Source organism: Octopus bimaculoides, chromosome 14 (assembly GCF_046866305.1).
Source record: "Octopus bimaculoides isolate indiv1 chromosome 14, ASM4686630v1, whole genome shotgun sequence".
NCBI classification, from domain to species: domain Eukaryota; kingdom Metazoa; phylum Mollusca; class Cephalopoda; order Octopoda; family Octopodidae; genus Octopus; species Octopus bimaculoides.
Window position 1 is genome coordinate 49883831 of NC_142941.1, and position 27500 is coordinate 49911330.

The 27500-nt window shown below is 36.8% G+C and overlaps 1 protein-coding gene across 4 annotated transcripts in view; it reads right to left on the minus strand.

The window, feature by feature from the left end:
* The window catches only part of LOC106868605 (uncharacterized), a 158280-nt gene that overhangs the window by 79697 nt on the left and 51083 nt on the right, over positions 1–27500 (minus strand). Inside the window, exon 1 of one of the 4 annotated variants that reach the window (XM_014913946.3) lies at positions 21095–22401. The exons of 1 other annotated variant lie outside the window; for it this stretch is intronic. In XM_014913946.3, the coding sequence (XP_014769432.2) occupies positions 21095–21113 (19 nt within the window). In that variant the 5' untranslated portion in view covers positions 21114–22401. Of the gene's footprint in view, positions 1–5311; positions 6281–6659; positions 6789–21094; positions 22402–27500 lie in introns of those variants that run through there. 2 more of the 4 variants (XM_014913948.3, XM_014913945.3) reach the window with 2 other exon arrangements.

The window sequence follows — 27500 nt, forward strand, 5'->3', positions numbered from 1 at the left end:
GTGTTGTTAAATGGCTTATAAACACCTTCCATGCTGCAATTGTTTTTATTTCAGCACATGATCTCAGATCAGGTCACTTATTTATTTTTTTTCTATTTATTTATTTTACACACACACACACACATATATATATATATATATATATTCACGCACACACACACACGCACGCACGTGCACACACACTTACATGATGCAAGAATCATATAACATCCACAGATATATGCTATACAAGGTGTACACTAAACCTTCTTGTGGGAGTTGATTGAGAATAAGTTTATTTTGTAAAAAAGTGACTATTTACTTGTTTTGCCCAGTGGTTGGTCCCAACTGGTAAAGTTATGACCAGGCATTATAACCAAGGTATGCTTGGTCTGAAGAGTAGCCTGCGACCTTCCTCTTGTTTGGATAATTTACTACTTCCAAGGTTCTGCTTGCTATGAAACATATGTAGCCTGGATTTTATCTACTCCATTCCTTAAATTTTGGGTATCCAAACATGGTCGATGCCAGTTCTCCCTGACTGATTCCCGTTCTGATGGCACATAAAATGCATCATCCAAACATGGGCGATGTCTGGCTCCTGTGTCAGTGGCATGGAAAAAGCGCCATCCAGGCATAATCAATGCCAGGCCTGCTTGACTGGCTCCTGTGGTTGCTATGGCATTGAGGTAGATCCAGGCACCTCCGTTAACGGGGACAAAACCCGGATTTGAAACACTGGACGATGATGATGATGATATATATAAAGACACAGACACACACACACACATATATACTTATATATATGTATATATATGTATGTATGTATATATACACAGATATATATAAAGACATATATGTATATATATATATGTATATACACACACATATGTATACACACACACACACACACACATATATATCTATCTATCTATCCATCTAACTATATATATATATATATATATATATATATATATATATATATATATATATATATATATATATATTTGTTTTGCAAGATTTTTGATGTGAAATCGTGTGTTGAAACAGATGTTGTTGTACTTGGGGATGGTCATATTGCCAGTTTAGCCAATAAAAACACACGCACTGTATATTTGGTGTTAATTTGCTTCAGCTTTATATTACATTAATCTTAATCTTATTTCGGCCAGAGTTCTTTCGTCACACTTCTGTGACCTCATCAGTGGTCCTTTGTTTCCTTCTTTCTTATGTGTGTCCCACCTTGCTAACTATCAGCCATTTTGTATTTTGTATTCCTATTGTATGTGTCTACGCATGCGTGTCCTTCAATGTGTCTATGTCTTTTGTAAGTGCATGTGTGTGTATTAACAGAGAATATAGGTGATACAGACATATATATATAAATAGTGATAGATAGATAGATAAGCATAGAGATAGATAGAGAGGTAGCTACATACATATACAACATATGCATATCTCACACGGCAATGCAACTCGAAACAAGCTATAAATATATAAAGAGTGTCTTAGGTGTGTTAATCAAACCTCTGCCTGCATTATTGAGTTGGCCAGACCTGTTTATTGCAATTTCCATTGTGTGACAATCATACTTTTTACCTGGGGATTAGACATGCAATCATATTTCTTTAATATTCTCTTACTTAACTTCATCACACATACATAGCATTCTTCCCTTAATATCATTAAAACCACCAACACAGGAAGCCTCCATGTGATGACTGCACCTGCTAGAAATAGCAGCTTAGTCTCTCTCAAATTACATTGTACTATCTTTACAAAAATGAAAGACCATATTGGATGATGTGGTGCTGCTAAATGAACAATCCAACAACCATGACCATACCATAAAGATGGGATGGTCATGGGTGGAATGCTCTATGATGGTCAAACTGGAATTACACAGCAACATCAACAACTATCTTAATAATTCTTTCTAATGGAGGCGAAATTTTGGGAGAGGAATTAGTTGATTACATTGACCCCAGTGCATAACTGGTACTTATTTCATCAACCCTGAAAGGATGAAAGACAAAGTTGTCCTTGGTGGAATTTGAACTCGATACATAAAGACAAATGAAATGCTGCAAAACATTTTAATAATGATTTCAAATTTTGGCACAAGGCCAGCAATTTTGGGGTGAAAGGGCTAGGTTGATTACCTCAACCCCAGTACTCAACTGGTATTTATTTTAATGACCCCGCCCCAAAAGGATGAAAGGCAAAGTCAACCTTGGAGGAATTTGAAACCAGAACATAAAGATACGCACAGGTGTGGCTCTGTGGTAAGAAGCTTGTTTCCCAACCATATGGTTCCAAATTCAGTTCCACTGTATGACACCTTGGGCAAGTGTCTTCTACTATAGCCTCGGGCCAACCAAAGCCTTGTGAATGGATTTGGTAGACGGAAACTGAAAGAAGGATGTTGTATATGTGTGTGTGTTTGCGTGTGTGCCTGTGTCTGTCCCCCACAATCGCTTGATAGCCGATGTTGGTGTGTTTATGTCCTATAACTTAGTGGTTCGGCAAAAGAGGTTGACAGGAAAAGCATTAGGCTTGCAAAGAATAAGTCCTGTGGTTGATTTGTTCGACTAAAGGCAGTGCTCCAGCATGGCTACAGTCAAGTTAAAGAATAGGCAAAGAAATGCTGCTAAGCATTCTGCCCAGTGGTCTAACAATTCTGCCGACTTGTTGCCTTACATCGACTTTAACAATGACAACAGCAACATTTACAACCTCAACTACAACAGCAACAAAAACTACAACAACAATGACAACAATAACAACAACATTAGTGGCAACGACTTATATCAGCTATTAACTTTTCATGTTTTACAAAATGAAATTTCAAAACCTAATTCAGTATTAAAGAATAAAAGAATAAAAGAATTAAAGAATAAAAGAATAAAAGAATTAAAGAATGAAGTTGGACGGCGAAAAGAGCGAACAGAGATTTTTCTCATCTAAAACCATTGTAAATTTACAGATGTAAAAACAAACTATTTTGGTGTTATAGTCTCACACTTGATAAGTCAATAGGAAATGTATTGATTGATTGACAATGGGGGAGAGAAAGCATCAACCGTGTTCCAGTTGTTCTTTTGCATAATTACAGTGTGTTGCATAATTACAATGTGTTGCATAATGGTTGAAGTTTATCGTACAATAACATCATCTGTTGTTTTGGTTTATTGCTTTAGTCTGTTGGCTACAATCCCTGCGAGGTTTGGCTGCCTATTCTTGCAGGTCCCTCTAGGAAACCCGCAGAGCAGAGGTGAGGAATATTAATAGCACCAGGCGCAGATTGGAAATGGATAAGAATTTATTGGGGTGCATGTGTTCTGAGAAAAACAAAGAGTTCTTGATAGTCTCTAATTCTTGGGTCTGTGACTGTTATTAAATTACTGTTTTGGTCCTCAGTTTAAAACCTGTCAAGGCCCTGTGGGGTATGATAAAATAAAGTACAAGTATTGAGGATGTTAAACAAAGTACCAGTTAAGTACTGGGGATAATAAATTAAAGTACCAGTTAAAAACTGGAGTTGATTTAATCATTTGTCTTCTCTACAAATTTGTGGCCTTATATCTATGTTATCTGTGGGAGGTTTTGTCTTGTAAGTTGCTTGTAACTTAAGCCTTGTGAGTGGATTTGGTAGATGGAAACTGAAAGAAGCCCAATGGGTGTGTATACGTACATACATATATATATCAAAAGGATGTGTTATAATACTATTCCACATATACAAAAACAGCTATACCAACAATCCAACATACCTCCATCATCAGCTGCCCCATGGATATCATTATGGTTTCGACACCTGGGCAGTACCATTCATTCAACCCAGCCCTAAAATAAGAGTTGTTTGGGAACAAACAAACCAAAGAAACCACAACTTTCAAACATATTTACCCTATGTAATTAAATTACTACAAACTCCTGAATACGTGACTAAATAGTGACCAATCCTTTAAGTCATACAAAAATTATAATCCCTACCGTCTTCCATAGTATACTATACACACACACACACACATATATATATATATATATATATATATATATATATGTATGTATATATATATGTATATATATATATATATATATATATATATATATATATATATATTTATATATATATATATATATATATATATATGTATATATATATGTATATATATATATATATACATACATACACATATATACGTACATGTATATGTGTGTGTGCTTGTGTTTATGTTTGTCCCATCATCACTTGTTAACCGGTGTTGGTCTGTTTATATCCCTGTAAGTTAGCAGTTCAGTAAAAGTAACCGATAGAATAAGGATCAGGCTTCTTAAAAAAATAACTACCGGGTTCAATTTATTCGCCTGAAAATTCTTCCAGGTGGTGCCCAGCATGGGCACAGTCAAATGAGTGAAAGAAGTAAAAGATAAAAGACAGAGCTAAGTGTACCACCCAAAGTTACTAAGTGTCTTAGCTGCATGTTGGAGTTTCCATGGGGCAAAAAAAAAAGAGACCAGCTGACATGTGCTTGGTAAAGGAAGAACTCTATGAGTAGAACTGTGGAAAGAGGCAAGAATTTTCTAAAGTACAAAATGTAATTCTTTACCATTGTTGTTATTTAAATTCCAGCAATGGAAATTTTGTGCCAATGTTAGGAACCAACTTCTTTAGAGGAACAATTCATAAAATTCAAAATGAAAACTTTACACACACACACACACACACACACACGGTTTAACTTGAAAAAACTCTCACTAAATGTAATATTATGACAAGTGCTTGTTAACCACAATGACAACAACAATAACAGCAACAACAATGTGAACAAGTGTATAAGCAAAACCTAACACAGGCCTCCTGTGGTATAGTAGGATTTCCTTACAGTTGGGTGGTACTCTGGTGGGTATTCACTTGTACCCAGAACTAAATTACTCTGGTCTGATATTTAGGGGTATGTACATTAAAAATATGGGAAATGGTGCGAAATCAAAGCAAGGGGACGTCATGAAAATTTTAGTAAAAAAAAAAGGGGGTGGGGATATAGTTAAAGAAGTTGTATTATCTTAGAAAAAAAAGGGGAAAATACATGAGACAGCATAACAGAAGAAGAAGAAGAAGACGACAATGACGAAGATGACGACGACGAAGATGACGACGACGACAACGAAGAAGAAGAAGAAGAAAGCATGATGTTTACAGCAGGAGAATGTCTTTGATTATCTGACTTCTTGATGAAGACTGATTTGGAGTTAAACAACAGCAAAAACACTGACCAAATTCTAGCAGAGTAGAAATAAGTGGAATTATGATAAAGTCAACACTTACCATATTTGCATGTTTTGTCCATGGAATCCCAATGACATACTTGTATTGTGATATGGTTTGGTTTTGCCATTCTTTGGCAGGAAATATTACAAATTCTCCAGTGAAGTTATCTTTTAAACCCAAATGAAAATATAGATCTTCTCTCTCTCTCTCTCTCTCTCTCTCTTTCTCTCTCCCCCTTTTGATGTAGATGTATAAGTATATGTGTGTGTATGTGTGTGTGTTACTGAATTTTTGCGGTATTTGGCGTTACCCAAATATTGATTTGTTAAACGACAACATCTGTAATTCTAGAATTTATGATTGCTTTTTCAAAAAGTATTTCTAAATAACTCTTGGGAATTATGAGCAGTAATGAAAAATTTTGGTAAATTGATATATTCTTGGTTTGCTTGGAGAGTCTGTCGATTTCCAATGTTTATTTTCAAAAACAAATTTTTTTTTTTTTTTTAATAGAGTATTGTTGTGAATCTTTTATCGTAATAAAAATGTTAATACACCAACAAAAACAAAGAAAAATAACAACAACAACAACAACAACAAAAATGGTAATTTTTGATTAGTTAAAATGAAAATTGGTGAAAACAATTATTCCGGACCACTGATGGTAAAGCAAATGTAACTTTGATCAATGTCATATAACCAACTACATCAACAAGAACAACAATATTTGGAAGCAATGAAGAAATTACAGTAAAACCATTATAGCTTTTCCTTATCAAATGTTGCAAGCCATTATTTTTCACACACTGCAGAAGAATGGTAATGCCAGATAGTTTTGATTAGGTATTGGAACTGTATGTATTTGCAATGAAATCGGTTAAAATAAGCAAAGATAATTTTGGTGTAGCAACTTGCCTGAAATCATTCCGTTAAATGTTCGAAGCTTTAGCGATCACGAACATTTTGAGCAGAAGAGAAAGCTATCACGAAATGCCTTTACATACCTACCTACCTACATACATACATATATATATATATTTAAATAGATACTGCATATGCATATAAATAAATATATTTATATGTATTTGGATGTATTTATATGTATTTGGATGCATGTATATATATATATATATATATATATATATATATATATATGTGTGTGTATGTATGTATGTATGTATGTATATATATATGCCTGATGTGTATACGGTGTTAGGATGGGAGTTTTATTAACAGGGGCGGAGATGCAAAAGAGAGAAAAAAAAGAGACAAAAAGAAAACGAGAGACTATTAAATGCGTCCTAAACATCGTTATTAGTGATTTATGAAGCCATTCTGGCAGTCAACAGTAAAATATATACATATATATATATATACAACATAAATATAACAAAACAAAACTCACCACCACAACAACAACAACAACGGCAGCAACAACAAAAGTGCTTGAAAGTTCCTGTGGTAATGCAGTGATGTTAGTTCTATCTATATTGGCTGGTTGCAAACTAGGGGAGAAAAACACAATATGTTATCTATAAATTCTTAATGTATTAGAAAAAATGACAATTGAATAGTTTAGTTTGTTCGCTTTCGTCCATTGAATAGCCAGTACCTTGTGGTTGTAAATCCATTCTGATTACTTTGACGAATCTAAGCGAAAAAGGATTTATGTGTTTTCCGAGCGGAAAAAAAAAAAAGAAAAAAAAAAAGAAAAACGTTGATGAAACATTTATGGCTTTTAGTCTTACTTCACCCCCACCTCATACCATTACCCTTTCGTCCTCGTCCCATAACCCCCTCCTCATCCCCACCCACACCACTTGCTCTCTGCTTCCTCATTAGTGAAGAATATGTAATGACACAACGAAATACCTGATGTTAAGTATTAACCATGTGACATAGTTGTACTATGGCCAACAAACTCATGTTGCAGTCACATGCTGATTGCAAGTTCAATCCAGCAACATGCCACCTTAGCCTCAGGTTGACCTGAGATTTTTAAGAGGAACTGGTGAGGATTGAAACTGTGCTGAAGCCTATGAGATAAGTCTGCAAATTATCATTGAATGACAGACTTAATCTCTCATTCTCTTTAATGCCATAATTTGGTGTGTATGTACATTCTTCAGCAGCGTCTACTCGATTGCAATCACTCAGACCAGATTTCTGATCTGGGGTCACTTCATGTGTTGGGGTTTGTCTGTTTTTATTCTTCCTTCTATCTCAGAAGCCCTACAAAAAGGGTCATGACCCTTTCTGCTTTGATTAACCTAAAACATAATATCAAGATTCATTTTGTTTTACAGCTTCTTTTTTTCATGCTGGCATGGGTTGCAGTGATCCTTAACCCTTTTTTGTGCCTATTGACCATTTTGATTTCTATTTTACTCTACTAATAGACCCTAATAAATAATCAATGTTTAAAAAAGTCCCATTATATTTTTGTAATTAGATATTAGGAATAGTATTAAAAAATTGCTGAAATATTTTGTGTCTGGTAGAAGTATAACCAAGTTATTGTAGACATATTTTAATAGCAAACTCTTATGTGGATCCCTAAAGGGCCATGTGAACCCCAGTTGAGAACCATTGGGTTAGAATTTTTATGGGTTCTGTTTTTTCAGGGTCACCCTGTGTTTATAAATGAGATATTGTTTTACAACTGAATGCCCTTCCTGTTGCTAACCCTGGTTTCCAAGGAAAGGGATCTCATATTTCACAAGTCTTCACTATATTTTAAGTCTGTCCAAGTCTTGTAATTTTTGGTTTGTTTCACTTTCCTCTCTCCCATTAATGGTCTCAGTCAGCCATTTCTGCTAATTAAGTGTCCAAAATATTTTAATTTTCTCTCTCTTTGATCTTTAATTATGTCTAATAAAAACTTACTTGTTTTTACCATTTTTAGTTCTTCAGCACTAGTTTTGTACTTTTATTGTACTTTCTTATAATTTCAATATTGTATCAATTTATCAAATAAATATTTGGCTCCAAACCATGGCTGTTTGGTTACCAAATCTGCTTCCCAGCAACATGATTTCAGATTCTAGGTGTGCAGCAGCTTGGGCAAGTGGCTTCCATTATAACCCTAGGCTAACGAAAACCCTGTGAGTGAGTTTGGTGGACAGAAACTGAAAAAAAAAGGACCCATTAATGCATCCATTTGACCGATTCCAGTTTGGGAAAATGGGCTGAGAAGCAAAACTGTTATCCTTTTACTTGTTTCTGTTATTGGAGTGTGGCCATGCTGGGGTACCACTTAGAAGAAATTTTTAGTTGAATGAATCAGCCCCAGTATACTTTCTTTTTTTAAGCCTCGTACTTATTCTATCGGTCTCTTTTGCCAAACTGCTAAGTTACGGGAACTTAAACACACCAATACTGTTTGCCAAGCAGATTTGGGAGACAAGCACAGACACAAAGACACACACACACACACACACACATAAAGACACATACACACACACACACACACACATATACGACGGGCTTCTTTCAGTTTCTGTCAACCAAATCCACTCACTTGCCCAAGGTGCCACGCAGTGGGGACTGAACCCAGAATCACATGGCTGGGAAGCAAGCTTCTTACCCCACAGCTACACTTGTGGTTGAATAAAGTTAGTGAAGAAAAGAGAGGAAAAAACCAGGATCTTTTTTAGGCTTTCTCAAGTTGGTGGGGCTGAGATGATTGATACATTATTGACATTATTTACATTATTTACAATTGACGGATATTTGTCCTCATCTTGTTTGTTGTTAACACATTTCGACTGATATACCCTCCAGCCTCCATCAAGTGTCTTGGGGATATTTTGAATCTGGGTTCTCATTCCTAAGGTATTTTTTGATATTATTATTATTATTATTATTATTCAGGTCACTGCTTGGAATTGAACTCGGAATCTTGGGGTTAGCAGCCCATGCTCTTAACCACTACACCATATGACCACAGGCATATGGTGTAGTGGTTAAGAGCGCATGTGATTGATATCCGGCGTAAACCTTTGTAGTGGAGTATCTGCAGGAAAAGCATGGTGAGAGAGAGAGAGAGAGAGAGAGAGAGAGAGAGAGAGAGAGAGAGAGAGAGAGGGAGAGAGAGAGAGAGAGAGAGAGAGAGAGAGGGAGAGAGAGAGTACATGATTGTAGTCGTTCTGATGAGGAAGATCTGGGAAAAAATTTTAGTGTTGTGGCTAAGAAAGGAAACATTGTGAGTCAGAAAGAGGCGAAAAGACCAAAAGAATAAAAATAAAAAAAAAGACCAGGTGAAGGACATTTACAGATAACTAGTGTAGAAGAGCAGAGACCATTAAACAGGGATGAGAGAGAGAGATAGAAAGATAAACACATAGATAGATAGATAGATAGATAGAGAGAGATTGTAGTCTGCTGGTGAGTGACTCATTGATAATCAGCTGGATAGCCGTGGGTGGCTTTTGGATGAAAGCTAGAATGTGTGCAGCTGATTTGATGATGCTGCTGCTGCAATAATGGAAGTAGTATTCCAGTTTGGGTCTTGTGTTTGGTAGAGGTTTTTTTACTTGAAATATCAAGTGTCTATTTTTATATATAATATCTAATTTCTATTTAATTTCAATAAACGATTCTGTTTATGTCTTTCTGTGTAGCATCATTGAGAGCAAGCACAGTAACTTTGTTGTCCAAGATGTACTGTGAGTGGAATTTGGTAGACAGAGTCTGTGCAGGAATCCATCACAGACACATATATAATTAATAGCCCTTGGTTTCACAGAGCAATGCCAAAAAAGAAAAGAAACTTGTGAAGTTGAGCTAGCCTGGGGCAACTTTTCCTGCATTCATGCCATTTCTCTAATTTGCCTTCTCTTGTGTCCACTGTCCCCTAGCAGTGGTCTGTTATTATTTTATTCATAATCTCCATTCAATGACCCCTTAATGCAGGGTTTTTATGCCCCTTATAATGACACTTCCCTCTCTGCCTATCATAGTTATCTTTCTGTCTGCTTTGCTGTATTTTAATTACTACTGATGATATGGATAAATGGTAAAATAGTTTGCTTTGTAACCTCATCATTTTGAGTTCAATCCCACTGCACAGGACCCACAAGCAATTGTTTTCTATCCTAGCCTCAGCTTGACCAATACCGGGTGAGTGAAATTTGATAAAAATTGATAAACAGATACTATGGAAACCTGTTGGAGGAATTGTCCCTGGTGGTAAATTTAATCTGTCTTCATGTTTAAAACTTGAGGTCACCTTTCTTTGTCTTGGAGGATTCCTTCCTCTGTTGGAGGATACCTTCCTTTGTCTTGGAGGATACCTTCCTCTGTTGGAGGATACCTTCCTTTGTCTTGGAGGATTCCTTCCTCTCTTGGAGGATACCTTCCTTTGTCTTGGAGGATTCCTTCCTCTGTTGGAGGATACCTTCCTTTGTCTTGGAGGATTCCTTCCTCTGTTGGAGGATACCTTCCTTTGTCTTGGAGGATTCCTTCCTCTGTTGAAGGTTTGAAGGATGCCATTTTCATCTTAGATGGCAGCATTGTAGGCTTGGAAAATATTCCCCCCCCCTCACAGTGTTGGGTGCTGGGAAGGTACCTTTCTCCATCCTTGATAGCAGCGTTGGAGGCTTAGAAGATATCTTCCTCCATTCGCCCTGCCCACCAGTGTTGGAGGCTGGGAGGATACCTTTCCTTGTTCCTCACATCAATATTCGCAGGCAGTTCTAGAAACGGTCAACAGCACTACCTCTAAGTAAACCTTTAAGAAACAGAATAAATATTAAAATTGTCAATCTCTTTGACTACTTTCAGCTATTTTCTGCCCATTCTGAAGGCTCCAATGATGCCACTGTTCTCTTGAGCCATTTTTATTTCTCTTTCTCTGAAGCAATTAACCCGTCAGCCTCCAATTCCAATACACGAACCGGTTACATATTTGTGGTTTTCATTAAGGAAAACAAAATGACATTATTGTCTGTGAGACGAAAATCAAATAATATCTGTTGGAATAACATTTTCTCATTTCATTTTGTAGTCGAAACAAAATATATAACTAAAAGAAAAATAAATATGATTGTAAAACCTTTTGTTTGCTAAACTGTGTAAGAGGCCCTGAGTTTGTGTGTGTTGTTGTTTAGCCCTGAGAGTACTCAGTCAGTTTTGTCAGTGGTCTTTTTCCTTCTCTTCTGCCACTAACAGAAATCAGAGTGTGTGTATTTAGACATGGAGCAGAGTAGAGGAGATGGTATTTGGGGGGTAGAGAATGGGGACAACGATGTATTTGTGTAGGGTTATGTTCTTTTATGCGTTTCAGTCATTAGACTGTGGCCATGCTGGGGCACCACCTTGAAGAATTTTTTAAGCAAATTAATCAACAAAAAAAAAAAAATAATAATAAAAAGAGAACAAATGGCTTGCTACTCATGCAAAATTCTACTCTCAGGTTTAAAAGTGACAGAATCGTTAGCATACTGGGCAAAATGGTTAGCGGTATTTCGTCTGCTGCTATGTTCTGAGTCCAAATTCTCTCGGAGTTGACTTTGCCTTTCATCCTTTCAGGGTCGATAAATTAAGTACCAGTGAAACACTGGGGTTGATGTAATCGACTAATCCCTTCACCAAAATTATTTCTGGCCTTGTGCATTTATTAGAAAGGATTATTACTCTCAGGTGCTTGTAAATGTGTTGACAGCTAGAAAAGGCTTTCAGCTGAAAGTGGATCAGGGAGAGGTTATATGGTTGCACATAAAATTCCCCATTACTTAACAAAAACTTAGAAGTCTGTTTGTCATAAAATATTCTATGACACAGAGAAAGCCCCACCTTTGACATAATTACTACTTGAGGTACATTTCTGCTGGAAAGTAACAATGAAGACCTGGCATTCCTCTCATTTAAATTGATTACGCCTGTTGCTGTGTAGGAGTTGTAATTAATGACTTGCCAGCCTTTCTCTTCACCACATAAGCAGCTATGCATCTGTCTGTCTGTCTGTCTATCTATCTATCTATCTATCTATCTATCTATCTATCTATCTCAGCTGTCTTCCTTGCCCCCTACAGCCCTTAATGGCCAATTGTGAGTCATAAGGTAACTTCACGAGTGGTGGTGTATTGAAAACAGTCTCCAGTAAATTCTGTAGAGTGACTGGAACAAAGAAAGGCATCTAGCCTTAGATACCATGCCAAAACTGAGGCATTGGCACAAGACAAGATCCTCCAATCCACTGGATCTTCTTGAACTGTCCAACCCATGTTAGTATGGCAAATGTACATCACATGATGATGATGGCGGTGGTGGTGGTGGTGGTGGTGATGATGATGATGATGATGATGGTGGGGGTGATGATGATGATGATGATGATGATGATGATAATGATGATGATGATGATGATGATGGTGGTGGTGGTGGTGGTGATAATGATGATGATCCTGTGAATTAATAACCTCTTGCAGTCTTAGTTAATTCTAAATTCCTAACAGAGTATTAATTAGTGTAATCAGAGTAATTAAACTAGAGCGAGGTGTGTATGTGTGTGTTTATAGTCGGAGATCAATAAGTGAGAAAGGCAATGGAAAGGAACAATGGCAAAGGGAATCTCTTCAGAGAAGTTCTCGTTGCAAATCATTACATGGACACAAAAGTCTTCAGTGGAGCCTTTAATCACGCCCGATAAGTTATGGGGTAAAACGTTATTATCACTGGCATTATCATCATCATCATCATCGTCTTGATCACTGCCATCCTCCTCCCCACTCCTCCTCTCCCAACTCCACCCATCCTCCTCCTCCTCCTCATCATCATCATCATATTCTATTAATTATTTCAGTAGTTATTGTTTAGCCCTAGGTCGTCAGCTCTCATCAAGAGCTGACACTCAAAGGCCATGGTCAAAAGCATTCCAGCTTTGACTAACCTGAGAAGGTATAATTTGAGAGGATATGGCTGCTATTTCTAGCAAACCAGGTGAACCAAATGGAGTTTCCCTAATTGCATAAGAATGGAGCGAAGGGACTTGTAGAAATTTGTGCATACAAAATCACTTATGTACATACCAACATACACACACGCATATAGACACATATCAAAGTAGAACTTGATTTCAAGTGAAACCATTGCTTGATCTACCTTTTAAACATGAATAACACTGATATGATTCCATTCCTGTGAGGAACCTATGCCCTTTTACACAGGCGTAGCAATGATGGGCACCTCCTATAACAGGTGTTCACAAAGCTCACTACCCACACTGATACATGCCTTCATTCCATCATGGAATTTGTTCATTATTTACATTATTTATATTTGATGGATATTTGTCCTCATCTTGTTTGTTGTTAACACAACGTTTCGGAAATTTCGAATCTGGGTTCTCATTCCTAAGGTATTTTTTGATGTTATTATTATTGTTATTATTATCATTATTATTATTATTATTATTATTATTATTATTATTATTATTATTATTATTATTATTATCTTGAAATTAAACTGAACAAGAGCACTCAGAGAGTGCAAAACTGCACCTAGGCAACACCAACATCCTCTCAATGATTAGCTGGAGATGATTTTTAAAATGAGAATATCTGAAATAAACTTGACTTCTCTCACAAACAACAATACTAAAAATGAACCCCATCGCCCTTAAAAATTAAGTAAAAAAGCAGGAAAAATAATCCAGAATCCTTCTCCGGTACCTGATTGATCTCAAAATCTAATCAGTTCTTGCCAGTCACGAGGTGAAACATCTCTGAAAGTTTAATCCAAATCCATCCAGTGGTTCTTGAGATATCTTATCCACGGACAAACAAACATGAGTGGAAACAATACTTCTGCCTTTGCTAAGGAGGAGGTAATAATGACATTCATATATTCATGAACATGCATACATATACAGACTTATATACATTCATAAATATTTATGTAGTGGAAGTTAGCACATGACTAAATAAAACCACTTCTTAAATTCTGAAAGTCTGTGCAAAAGTTTCCAAGAATCCCAGAAGTTCCTGTGCTTGAATTTGTTTTGAATGGATGAAGTGTTTGCATAGCAAGGACATGGCTTTTCAGTGCAATCAACTTTAAAACCAGTGACACAACAAAAGCTGAGATGAGCAGAAACCAATTGCACTTCAGATTTTTAATACAAGTTTTCCTTCTCCTGGAAATTAAAAACTCAGCGTCCTTCACTGCCAAGTTGTTCACTTGCTACTGTCCCAGAGTACAACTGGGACCAACAGTGGCTAAGAGGTGGGTTGACACTTAACTCAAAAACCTGGAACTCCAGTACCTGGACCCCACTACACACATACATAAATACAAATAAAACATACATACATGCAAGCATAATATATATCTATGTTTATGTATGTGTGTATATACATATATACATACATACATATATATATATACATGTATATATTTGTGTATATATATATGTGTGAATATATATATATATGTGTGAATATATATATATATATATATATATATGCTTTTGGTGCACACACTTAGTAGTAGGAGAGAGAGAGAGAGAGACAAAAAGAGAGTAAGAGAGAGAGAGAGAAAAAGAGACAGAGTGAGTGAGAGAGAGAGAGAGATGGTGATTATCGTTTGCTCAAATAGAGAGTAACTGATTAGAATCAGAACAGATATGATTGCCAAAGAAATGCCTGCTGTTAGTGGCCTTGGGGGAATTAAATGTGTGTTACCCACTCTGAGAGAGAGAGAGAGAGAGAGAGAGAGAGAGAGAGAGAGAAAGGAGGAGAGAGAGAGAGAGGGGGAGGAAGAGAGAGAGAGAGTGAGAGTGAGAGGAAGAGAGAGACAGGGAGAGTATCGGAAGGCAATGAAGCGTGAGATGGAAGCAAAGCCATTGTTAGTGGTTAGTCTACTAAATCATTGCCAAGACAAGTGATGTGGTAAATAGTTTTGGCTATTGCCAGAAGACAACCCCCCCACGCCCCCCCCCCCACTCTACCCCCCGGCCATCCCACCCCTCACCCCATCCCATCCCATCCCATCAAGTTCTGTTCCTGCCACTCCACAGGGCTAACTTCTGATTAGTCAAACAGTATCAGCTGATCGTAGTGGCAGCAGCAGCAGCAGCAGCAGCAGCAGCAACCCTTATAGGAACAAGTACAACAACAACTGCAGCTACAGTAACAAAACCACCGCCACCAACACCACCACCACCACCACCACCACCACCACCACCATCAGCGCCGCCAACACCACCACTGCCGTCGCCATCAGCAACAGCTATCGGAGCATGTATGACATGACCACTGTGACTGCAGCTACAGTAACAGAACCACTAGCGCTGCTACTACAATAACAACTACAGCAACTGTACAGTGATGGAAACAGCAGCATCTCCCCCACCCAGACCTCCCCCCACCACCACCTTCACTAAAACCACCACCACCACCACCACCAGCATTTATATCGACATCAGTTAACTAGTACTGCTGACGGTGCAGTTGGTGCTGCTGCTGCTGTTGGTCAGCTCTGTTTAAAGAGACTTGTTAATAATGTAAACAGCAGAGAACTTGATGAAGCAGAACAATTCCGTGGTGCAATTTTTGGTAAATAATCTTGCATTGATTTGTTCTTCGTGTAAAGAAACTTACCATCTCCATTGGAAGACTTTCGAAGTGAATTGGATGAGAATTCCTGTGAATAATCTGAATAATCAGATTATTTTAATTCTCTGGTATATATATCCATGGGGTGTCAGTGGAGGCGCAATGGCCCAGTGGTTAGAGCAGCGGACTCATGATCGTAGGATCGCAGTTTCAATTCCCAGACCGGCCGTTGTGAGTGTTTATTGAGCGAAAATACCTAAAGCTCCACGAGGCTCCGGCAGGGGATGGTGGCAAACCCTGCTGTACTCTTTCACCCCAACTTTCTCTTACTCTTACTTCCTGTTTCTGTTGTACCTGTATTTCAAAAGGGCCAGCCTTGTCACACTGTGTCACGCTGAATATCCCCGAGAACTACGTTAGGGGTACACATGTCTGTGGAGTGCTCAGCCACTTGCACGTTAATTTCACGAGCAGGCTGTTCCGTTGACCGGATCAACTGGAACCCTCGTTGTTGTAACCGATGGAGTGCCATGGTGTGTCAAGGATGCAGAGAATAGAGCTGAGGAAGGGGCAGGGCCCATGACAACACCTGTGATCCTTTGAAAACTGGTGAGACTGAGGCAGTTAACCCCTTTTTAGCATTCAGCTTATTCTGGCAGATGTAAAGCTTATTTATTCCCATTGGTTTGAATTTAATCATGCATTATCTTGTAGCTCTGAGATTTCAATGATGCTATTGTTTATTTCTAGTGTGGCTTTGTAGGGCAGGTGTGAGAGGCTGGATCTGATCTGTTTGAATATAAAACAGGTAGAGTATTTGGGCCAGATATGGCTGGTTTGAATGCTAAAAGGCTAAAGATCCACCGAAACTATTGCAGGTCGGTGCCTTGCAGAAAAGAAGCAGATTCCAGAAGCTTGATGTTCTGGGGGGAAAAGAATTGGTCTTAGAAGGTTTGGGAGAGGAAAGAAGGTAGGTTAGACACGGCATGGGTGACAAGAAGAGGGAAGACACGTGGGCTGGGGGTACCAGAATGATGGGATTATAAGACAAACCAGCACTGAGGAGCAGAGAGCATTAACAGAAGTGATAGAAGAACAGGGAGAGAGATAGATAGATAGATAGAAAGAGAGAGGGGGGAGAGAGGGAGGGGAGATAGTAGTTTTGTGGGCCAGTGGCTGGAGTGTGTCTGTTAGTATGATGGAATGCCAATCAGCATATTGGCCAGTCTCTGGATGTAGTCCAAGATGGACAAGTATGAGTCTTTCATAGATTTCATTCAGAAATCAATTTGGATTTCATTGACATTTGTTAGAATAATAATGTTTGAAATTTAACATACAAGGTGCATTCCAGGACTTTACAGACTTTTTTAGGAGGGGCAGTTATAACTTGTAGATTATTGTAAACTTAGTATATCATTGCAATACATCTAATAAGCTGACCTGCCAACGTTTGTTATTCGAGACTGGAGGAAATGGCTGTAACAACACTTTGAACACTCCTTACTAAGCACTGCTTCTCACAGCTGACTAATTTGCAGTTTTATAACCTGTTTGGAGACTGTTTGTGTACCACTTAGTTTAAAATAGTTTTCATCTTATTTATATGTTTCCTATTTGGAAATAGATAATAAATATATTTTACTTTTGAAGTAGGAATCTATATTGATGAACACTTGACTTATAACTTACTTATAAGTGTTATCATTATACATAAATCCTGACTCCAGCTACATTAAACGCCATAGTGAGAAATATATACTCTGAAATGCTAACGCACATTTTATGCGTGCATGTATGTTGAAGATAAAATTGTGTTCTGTTAACCGTTATAAAAAAAAAATACACAGTTTCATAATTGCAGAAATAAATTTCATTAACAAGTTGAAGAACGTGAAGAAAGAGAAAATAATTAGTACATTAGTTTATTTATGGACATTTAGCATTTCACTGCTGAAAGCCAGAGTGACTACACCAGTTCGCAATTCCCTCCTGGTAACCAACTATTTGACAGAGATGGTCATCAGAACCGTTCCTCACCCTCCTCCCTACGGCCCAGGACTTGCTCCCTGTGACTTTTGGTTGGTCCCTAAGCTGACAGATGATGGCGGCTATGACAAGGATCCTGGACACCCTCACTTTGGAGGAGTTCCATGGGGCCTTCACAAAGTGGCTGGGGCACTACAGCAGATGCACTGAAGTCCTAGGATCCTATTGAAGGATTTTAGTGTTTAGTACTTTTTTGACATGAATAAATGTCTCTCTTGATAAAAGCCAAAACTCCTGGAATGCAACTTGGTCAGTTTCTGTAAATTGTATTCTTCTACAATGATTGTGGGTCAAGGCTGGTCAGTTAAGGAATTCCTTTCTCAACTCTGAAATGTAGTCCCAGCTCTGATGTACATAGTGCAATAGCCTAATCACGAGGCCACACACCTTTGCACACATACACACCCACACACACACACACACATATATACTCTCTCACACACACACATACTCACAAACACACACACATTTACTCCCACACACACACATACCTCCACACATATATACTTACACACACACATACTCACACACACATGTTCTCATACACACACACACGAAAGCATAAAACAGTAAAACCGCCAGCCGTTACAGAATGAAGGACTCAATACATATATATAGGGTCAAATATTGATTATAACAAGGGTGACCATTTCTTTGATATTTAGACCGTGCATGTGTGTGTGTGTGGGTGTGTGGGTGTGCGTGTCTATTTTATAGGTCTAAACATTACATCAAAGATTTATTTACTGTTTTTTTTTATATCAAAAGAAACTGACTTGAAAGGGAAAAACTTGCAAAAGACAGATGTTAAAAAGCAAGAAACAGCAAAAACAAGCAATTAAAATCCAGTCGTTTGCGTTGAAGACTTATTTAAAAAGCAACAGAGTAGAAGAAAAGAAGACCAAAGCAAAGCAGACCTAATTTTAGTAGGAGACTTAAATATAAGGTTCGACTGGACAGGACGAATAAGTGAGTCAGTGGAAAGGAGATTTATGTAAACAAAACGAAATCCTGAGTCAGCTTTCACTTCATAATAATAATAATAATAATAATAATAATAATAATAATAATAATAATAAAAACAAAGAAGGAATTATTATTTGTATTTAATCTTTCTTAAGAACAATAAGGTTTGGTTTGGTACTGTAGCCTATTTTCTTTGGTCTTGAATACTGGTTTCTTGAGTTTCAGAAAGGGGAGGGAGAGAGAGAGAGAGGGGTGGGGGAGAGAAAAAGAGAGAGAGACAGAGAGGGGGGTGAGATGGCGAGAGAGACAGACGGGCAGAGTGAGAGAAGGCGAGTGGGAAAGATACAATTATGTTCAAAACAATGCCAACATTTAAATTATATGTTTGTGTGTACAAATACATGTACTCATACTTGTGCACATACACACACACACATGTATATATATGTGTGTGTGTATGTGTGTGTATGTATATATATATATATATATATATATATATATATATATATATATAGGTATATCTATCTGTCTGTCTGTCTATCTATCTGCCTATCTATTTGTATGTATATGCATGTGTGTGTGTGTGTGTCGATATGTCTGTGTCTATCTCCCACCACTGCTTGACAACAGGTGTTGGTGTGAACACATCCTTGTAACTTAGAGGTTCAGCAAAAATGACCAACAAAATAAGCACCAGGCTTTAGAAAAAAGAAGAAATAAGTACTGGGATCAATGTATTTGACTAAAATCCTTCAAGGCAATGCCCCAGCTTGGCCACAGTTTTAAATGACTGAAACAAGTAAAAGACACCTTATTGCTTATATGAAAATTAGGATCAATTTCTCAGTAAATGAAATACAAGTGATTTAACAGTTGTGTTGCTATGGTAATTAGTTTCATAACAACACAAGTTTTCTCACTAAAACTTGTGATAAATACATTTAAATATTGACCTCATTAAAAAGAGAAAATATTTCTTTTGTTTTCCTTTGTTAACTCTTTGGTCAATATTGGGTCAAATATTTCGTTTGATTCCATAGCAGTAATGTATTGGGAGATATAGATCAAACATTGAGCTATTTATAGTTTGTTGGTTCACTTTAGGTTTCAGCTTTTAGGCTCAATGCTGAATCTTACTGAAAATTGCTCTAACTATGGTACCAAAGTCATTGGAACAATATTTGGTTTAGCTTTGCTACCAAAGTTACGAGAACAATGTCCAGTATAACTTTCAAACTAATGTCAGATTTGATTTCCTGTCCAGCCTCAGGCAGTGAATTGACGAAATTCTTGGAGAATTGGACAAAAAACATGCAGTAATGATAAGACCTTTTACATTTATTGAAGTACCCCACTATTGACCCCTGAACGAATTACAATCGAAATACAGAAGACCAGAGGGTGCTCTCTCAGAGTTAGAGTAGAAGTGTAAGCTGAGAATCCCCATGAGTAGCAGTGCATCATTCCTTGTGCATATATTAAAATGGCATCACTGTGCAGAGAACTGGCTGGCTGGATTCTGAGACCATTCAAAACAAGGAAAAAGGATGCCATGATGGTTTGAAGACTCACTGAAATAAATCATGTCTTTGAGCCATCTTATTTTGATAAAACTAAAACACCATTCAAGTTGATTTAGTATTTGTATGAATTGTTTTAGATGTAGGAAGGAAAAACAGTTCTGAAGTTAGATTAAATTCCTTGTCTAACACAAGAATATTACAGACTAGTTTTAAATTTTGACACAAGGCCATCGAGAAGGGGGTAAGTTGATTACATTGACCCAAGTATGTTACTGGTATTTAACTTATCAACCCCAAAAGGATGAATGGCAGAGTGAACCTTGGAGGAATTTGAACTCAGAATGTATGAAATGCCATTAAGCATTTTGCCTGGCTTGCTAATATTTGGCCAGCTTGCTGCTTTACAAGAATATTGCAGATTATGTTGAAGAATCTAAAATAACACATTTTCTGATTCCATTATTATTAAAAGTTAAAAACAAAACTTTTGGTATTGGAAAATTGAATCAGGATGTTTGATTGAAAGCGACTGGAATAGAAACCAAAATAAAATAAAAACAAGAAAATAAAAAAAAAAACTAGGTAAATAAGGAAGAAAATAAACAGTAATCCATTATTAACAGATAATTTCCTTGTATGTAATTGCTAAGCAATACCATTTTTTTAAAGTAGTAATTTGGTTGACAACATTAATTGATGCGTTTGTTTTAAGCGTTAATTTGTGATCAGAAAAAGAGATATTTGCTTACCTGATGACACGGTTGGCATGTTGAACTCACGTCAAGAGAACCATCACTGTTATTGACTCTCATACACTCCTGTCCTAAATAGCTGGCTTTTGCTACACATTGGTTTTAATTTTTTATTTGCCAATCACTCAAACCAGACATAAGAGAATGCATGTATAAATACATATATATATCTATATCTATATATAAATACATATATATATCTATGTACATGGTTTTGTAGGAAACACAAATGTATGTGTACAAGTATGGAAGGGAGAGGAGAATGTTTGACAGGGTACGATTATATTTGTAATTGATCGTCTTGTATAAGTTGATCGATCTATAATTATGCATCAATCTCTCTAAATAAATGTAAATATATTGATGTAGATCAATATTTGTGTAATGTATAGACATTCTCATATAAATCTATTCATATATATTTGTATTTAAATTATAAATAAGCAACTGCGAGGCAAAAGTTAAAAAAATATACAGAAATATTCACAAATCTCACATATAAAGGGATAACAGTTTTGTGAAGGAACTTAAATCTTCCTGAGTAGCAAAAACATGTTCAAGAATTTTCATTCAATTTTTAAAGATGTGTCAAAAAAATATCACACCCTTTAATGAAATAGCACTAAAATGCAGGAGATTCTTGATTTAATATTGGTAATGATATTTATTTTGATTAGAAAATTCCTTTGAAACCATACACACCGTTTTTCATTGAAATCCATAAAAAAAGGGATTTAATTTCATTTAATAGCTGTTATCATTGTGTAGCAATATTTTAAAATCTTTATATTCACATGGTAAAGTAGTTATTATTTTAGTGAAATGACAAACTGTTAACATTTGTAGTGGAGAGATATAGAAACGTATTGGTTTCTTTCTCTGTAAAAGTTATTGACCAGCGACTTGTAAATCGATAGCAAAGGTGAGATACAAATCCATTAAATTGAAGGTAAGTAAACAAATCCATAAGGAACAAAAGTGAGGGTTATGCCCAAGTGCAGAATAAAAGTTTTATCATCTTGAGCAATCAGTTATTAATTAATAATCCAGATCCATTGAAAGATTATGCTTTAAATCTGATTAACAGTTTTAAAGTCCAGCTTTGGATAAAGATGAACAGAGGTAAAATAGTCCATAGAAAACTGGAAAATACAAAAATCTGCTGTTTTTTAAAAAAATATTATTGAATAAATTAGGTAGGTGTAATTCCGTGATCCAGAAGATCAGTTCATGATTCCATAGTTCCAGATCCAGGACCAATTGACAGAACTTCTGGCAAGTCTCTTCTGCTTTGTGGATAGAATTTGTAGATGGAAACTGTAGAAAGCCACGGTATGTGTGTGTGTATATATGCATATATATATGTGTGTGTATATATATATATATATATATATATATATATCATATATCACGTGTATAAATGTGTGTACGTGTACTTATGTACATGTATATGTGTGTGTCTGGGTTTAAACCTGATAACCAGTATCGTGTTTGTGTTTGTGTCTCTTTATGATATATAACCTAGTGGTTCAACAAACGGGGTTGGATAAAATAAGTACCACATTGAGGTTAAGCACTGGGATTGATATGATTGTCTAAAATCCTTGATGGCAGCAGTGCCCCAGCTTGGCCACAGTTTAGTGACTGAAACCAGACAAAGAATAAAAAGAAACAAATGAATCATTAAATATCCGAATATGACCGAAAAAATGCCTCAAAGAATGTAACCTAAATAATTCTCTCTTGATAATATTTCTCAGTGTAATATATCACATGAGGTGAAATACTTCCAAAGATAATGGTTTGTTTTGAAATTGAGAATAAAGGAAAAAAAAAAAAAACCACATCACAAAATTCTGGTTGGTTCCAGACATTAAGCATAGTTTCTCTTGTGTATTTGATGCCACCGAAATTCTCTCATCTCTCATGTCACACAGCATCTATTCCAACCATCTCGCACTAGGTCAGTTACAGGTGAATGCAAACAGATATTTAAGAATATAGTACTATTTCAATTTCGTTATGAAGCCAGCCAGGAATAAAAAATCTCACACACACACACACACACACACACTGTAATAGCTTTAGATTGTTTTTTTTTTGTTTTTTTTTTCAACAAAAGGATCAATTGGCAAGAGGGTGCTATAACTGAAACGGCTAGACAAATGTACGAGTAGCTGGCTTCACAGACTTCGGTAGCCATTCTAATAATCAAAAGCAATCGATAGTCATGTTTAATTTGGCAGGACAGATAGTGCAGTCGTAGATACTAGAGAGGCAACTGAAATATAAAACAATGAAGGTGAGCTGAAATAAGTTCCTACCATGATTTTCATGTTTTTTGTTTTTTGTTTTTATTTGTTATGAAATAATGAATGAATAATAAATATTTCTTGAGTGGCAAAATACATTGTCTATGTTCCCATGACAACACTCTCCTTCTAGTGATTGATGCTTGTTATTATTATAATAATTATTATTATTGGAGTGTAAGCATAGCCTTATTGAACCATTTAAATTTGTACAGCAGAGCAGATCAGTGATAGGAAATGCACCGTAAATAATAGCATTCTTTTCAGAGAGTAAACAAAAGAAAATTTTAATTCTCTCTCTCTCTACCAGTTATATAAGTTTGTATACATATACAGACATGGCTGTGTGGTAAGAAGCTTGTCTTCCCAACAACATGGTTCCGGGTTCAGTCTCACTGCGTGGCACCTTGGGTAAGTGTCTTCTACTATAGCCTCGGGCCGACCAAAACCTTGTAAGTGGATTTGATAGATGGAAACTGAAAGAAGCCCATCGTATGTATATGTATATATATATATATATGTGTGTGTGTATTTGTGTGTGTGTGTGTGTGTGTGTGTGTGTGTGTGTGTGTATCATCATCATCATCATTGTTTAGTGCCCATCTTCCTTGCATGCATGAGTAGGACGGTTGACAGGACCAACGTTTTTATGTGGCACAAGCATTGGTGCTTTCCATGTTGAACCAGCATGGATGCTTTACATGTGATGTCGGCATGAGTACTTTATACGTGGCACCAACACCAGTACTTTTGACATGGAACCAGCTTGGGTGCTTATTATGTTACATCAGCCTGGATGTCATTTACACGACTAATAAATTCCATCAAATTCAAAATTCCTCAGAGAACGACAGTTAACAGTAGAATGACGACATTCGATTCAGCTCCCATCACACCAGGTCCAACTTCAGAGCTTGTTAACCTTGGTGATGCAGTGCACAATCATGAGATGAAGATGGGGGAGGTTGTGAAATCAACCTCAACTGAGATTGTCAAGTGAATGACTGATGACAGTTTCACAGCTGAAAGCAGCAGGAGCAGTCAGCGTAGATTACACTACTGGAACGAATTAGATGCTAATGGGGCTTGAAGTTTCTTACAAAAGTTGCATTTATTAAGGAGTGTGGAGTAAGGTGGGGAGGGGGGGCCATGAAAACTAATTTGAAATGCTTCTGAAGTAACAACAACAACAACAACAACAACAACACCCAAAACAAGACCAACAACCACAATGGCAACAACAACAACAACAGTAACAACAAAAGTGGGAGACTTTTTTCTCGCCCTGTTTGAATAGATTTTAAATGTTTGTAAAACTGTAAAACGAATGGTTCTAATTATCATTCAATTATCATTTTAAACTTCCATCTCAGAGAATCTGTTTTTTCTTTCTCATGTTCATCTTTCCTTTCTCCTCTTTCTCTCTTTCTCTCTCTCTCTCTGTATAGTTCATGTGCATATGTGTATATATATATATATATATATATATATATATATATATGAAATATGTGTGAGTACATATATATATACCATCATCATCATCATCGTTTAACATCCGTTTTCCATGCTGGCATGGGTTGGACCGTTGGACTGGAGACTGGTAAGCCAGTAGGCTGCGCTAAGCTCCAATCTGATCTGGCAATGTTTCTACAGCTGGATGCCCTTCCTAATGCCAACCACTCCGAGAGTGTAGTGAAAAATTTTTAACTAGATCTCTTGTAATTTCTAGAAGAGATTTGAAGCCACCACCTATGTGTTACATGACTACTTCTACCCCAAACATCGCTTGAGAACCGATGCTGGTGTATTTACGTCCCTGCAACTTAGCAGTTCGGCAATAAGAGACAGATAGAATAAGTACTAGGCTTACAAAGAATAAGTCCAGGGGTTGATTTGCTTGACTAAAGGTGGTGCTCCAGTATGGCCACAAGTCAAATGACTGAAATGAATAAAAGAATAAAAGAACACATATATATATATATATAAATCTCTGTTGATTTTCTAGAAGCAATAAATTATAGGACTCAATACAAATGTAGAGTATTCTTTGATACATTACAACTGTAAGGCTCTGATTTCTGATCTTCAACTGGTAAACTGAGCCTGGTTTTCTGTTCAAGAATTCACTGTCTGAATATCTTTTGAAACATGAAATGAAAATCTTAAGGAAACGCTCATGTTCTTTTGTTTACAAATCCTTGTAAACAACGCATGTGAAAACAGCTGCTTCAAGCTCATGCTTTTGACTTCATTTCTGGTTCCCATGGTAAATGTTATGATAAAGATCATAAACTCCATACAATTGGTTCATTATATTCTGTAACTAATAAATTGTCCTTGGAATTCCAGTTTGTATGAATAATTTCCTGTAAAGGAAACTGATCACTTATATACATACACTCTGTTGATTTGTATTTGCAGGAGTGCTGAGGATGCAGCTTGGATTTCTAAATCAACTTTTTGTCTGCTATACATGCATACCTACATACATACATACATACATACATACATACATACATATATACATACATATATTTTAAAAATTTGTTTCAGTCATTTGACTGTGGCCATGCTGGAGCACCGCTTTTAGTCGAACAAATCGATCTCCAGGACTTATTCTTTGTAAGCTTATGCTCTCCGTCTCTTTTGCGTGCATGTGTGTGTGCGTGTGTGTGCATATGTATGAGAGTTTGTGTTTGGGTTGTTTGTTTCCCCATCCTTCCCACCATCACTTCACAACCAGTGTTGGTTTCTTTACATCCTTATAACTTAACAGCTTGGCCAACGAAACTGACAGAATAAGTGCCAAACTTAACAGAAAAAAAAAAGACGTACTGGGAGTTGATTTATTTGATTAAACTCTTTAAGGTGTTGCTGCAGCAGGGCCGCAGTCTAATAGTGAAAACGAATGAAAAAACTGCAGACACTATTTGCATATTGACCAAAATCCCCATTGGGGTTTTCTTCTGGGTTTTTCCAGAGGTTAACGACTCACTCACTGTAACAATCTCAGTTTCTATTGGACAGTTCAAGAGGACTCATAACTCCCACCCACTCCCCACACAGCTGTCACTCATCAACATCAAGTTTCCATGCACTTGAATGTAAACAACTTCTATTCTCTCTATAATTGCTGGCTTCCTTCCAAATGTCAGTTATCTAGTCTTCCCACAGCATACAAACTGTTCATTTTTCTATCGACACTACTAGTATAACTTCACTCATATTTGCCCCCAATTATGTTAACATTATTATTGGTGTTGTTATCAATATATTAACAACAACAACAACAATAATAATAATGATAATGATAATAAAATAATTGCACACATCCTATGCAAAACACTTTCAATACAGTAACCATAAGAGCATCACAGCAAACCACAGCACATACCCAAGGCACACAGGTTAGAGAGACAAGACTTGGTATGAGCACAAACTGCAGAGAGTGGTGGAGTCGGACACTAGCAAAACCCTTTGGGATTTCCCAATCCAAAGGTGCAAGAACATAACAGATTGGACCTAGTGGTGGTGGACAAGGTGCATCACATATGCTATATACAGTTGACGTTGTATGCCCCTTTGACCCACGAATAATCAAGAAGGAAGGCGAAAAGATAAATACAACCCTCTTAAGTGCGAAATAGTCTGACAATGGAAAATGAAGAAGGTGAAGATGGTGCCAATAATTGTTGGGTCCTTGGGATCAGTATCAGAAGGCATCAAGAGGAATATAAAGGAAATTGGAATAGAGTACCCAGTAGAACTGTTACAAAAGGTTTGCCTCCTTGGCATGGCCATAATAATCAGGAAAGTATTAGATAGCCGAAAAGAACGGATAGCATGGTACTGTAGGCTGCAGGTAGCAAGCCCACTACACATGTAAGACTCCAGGAGCTCCAGAATTTTCCGTATAAGAATGTGGAGATAGCAGACGTGGAACATGCAACAACAACAACTTTAAATACTTAGAAAGTTGTTCCCACATAAAATATAAGAGCGGATTCTTGTTCAAAGTAAATTCAGATATGAACTGCTAGATGTAGAATCTAATATACTGTTTCACTTGCCCCACTTGCAAGGAAAATTAC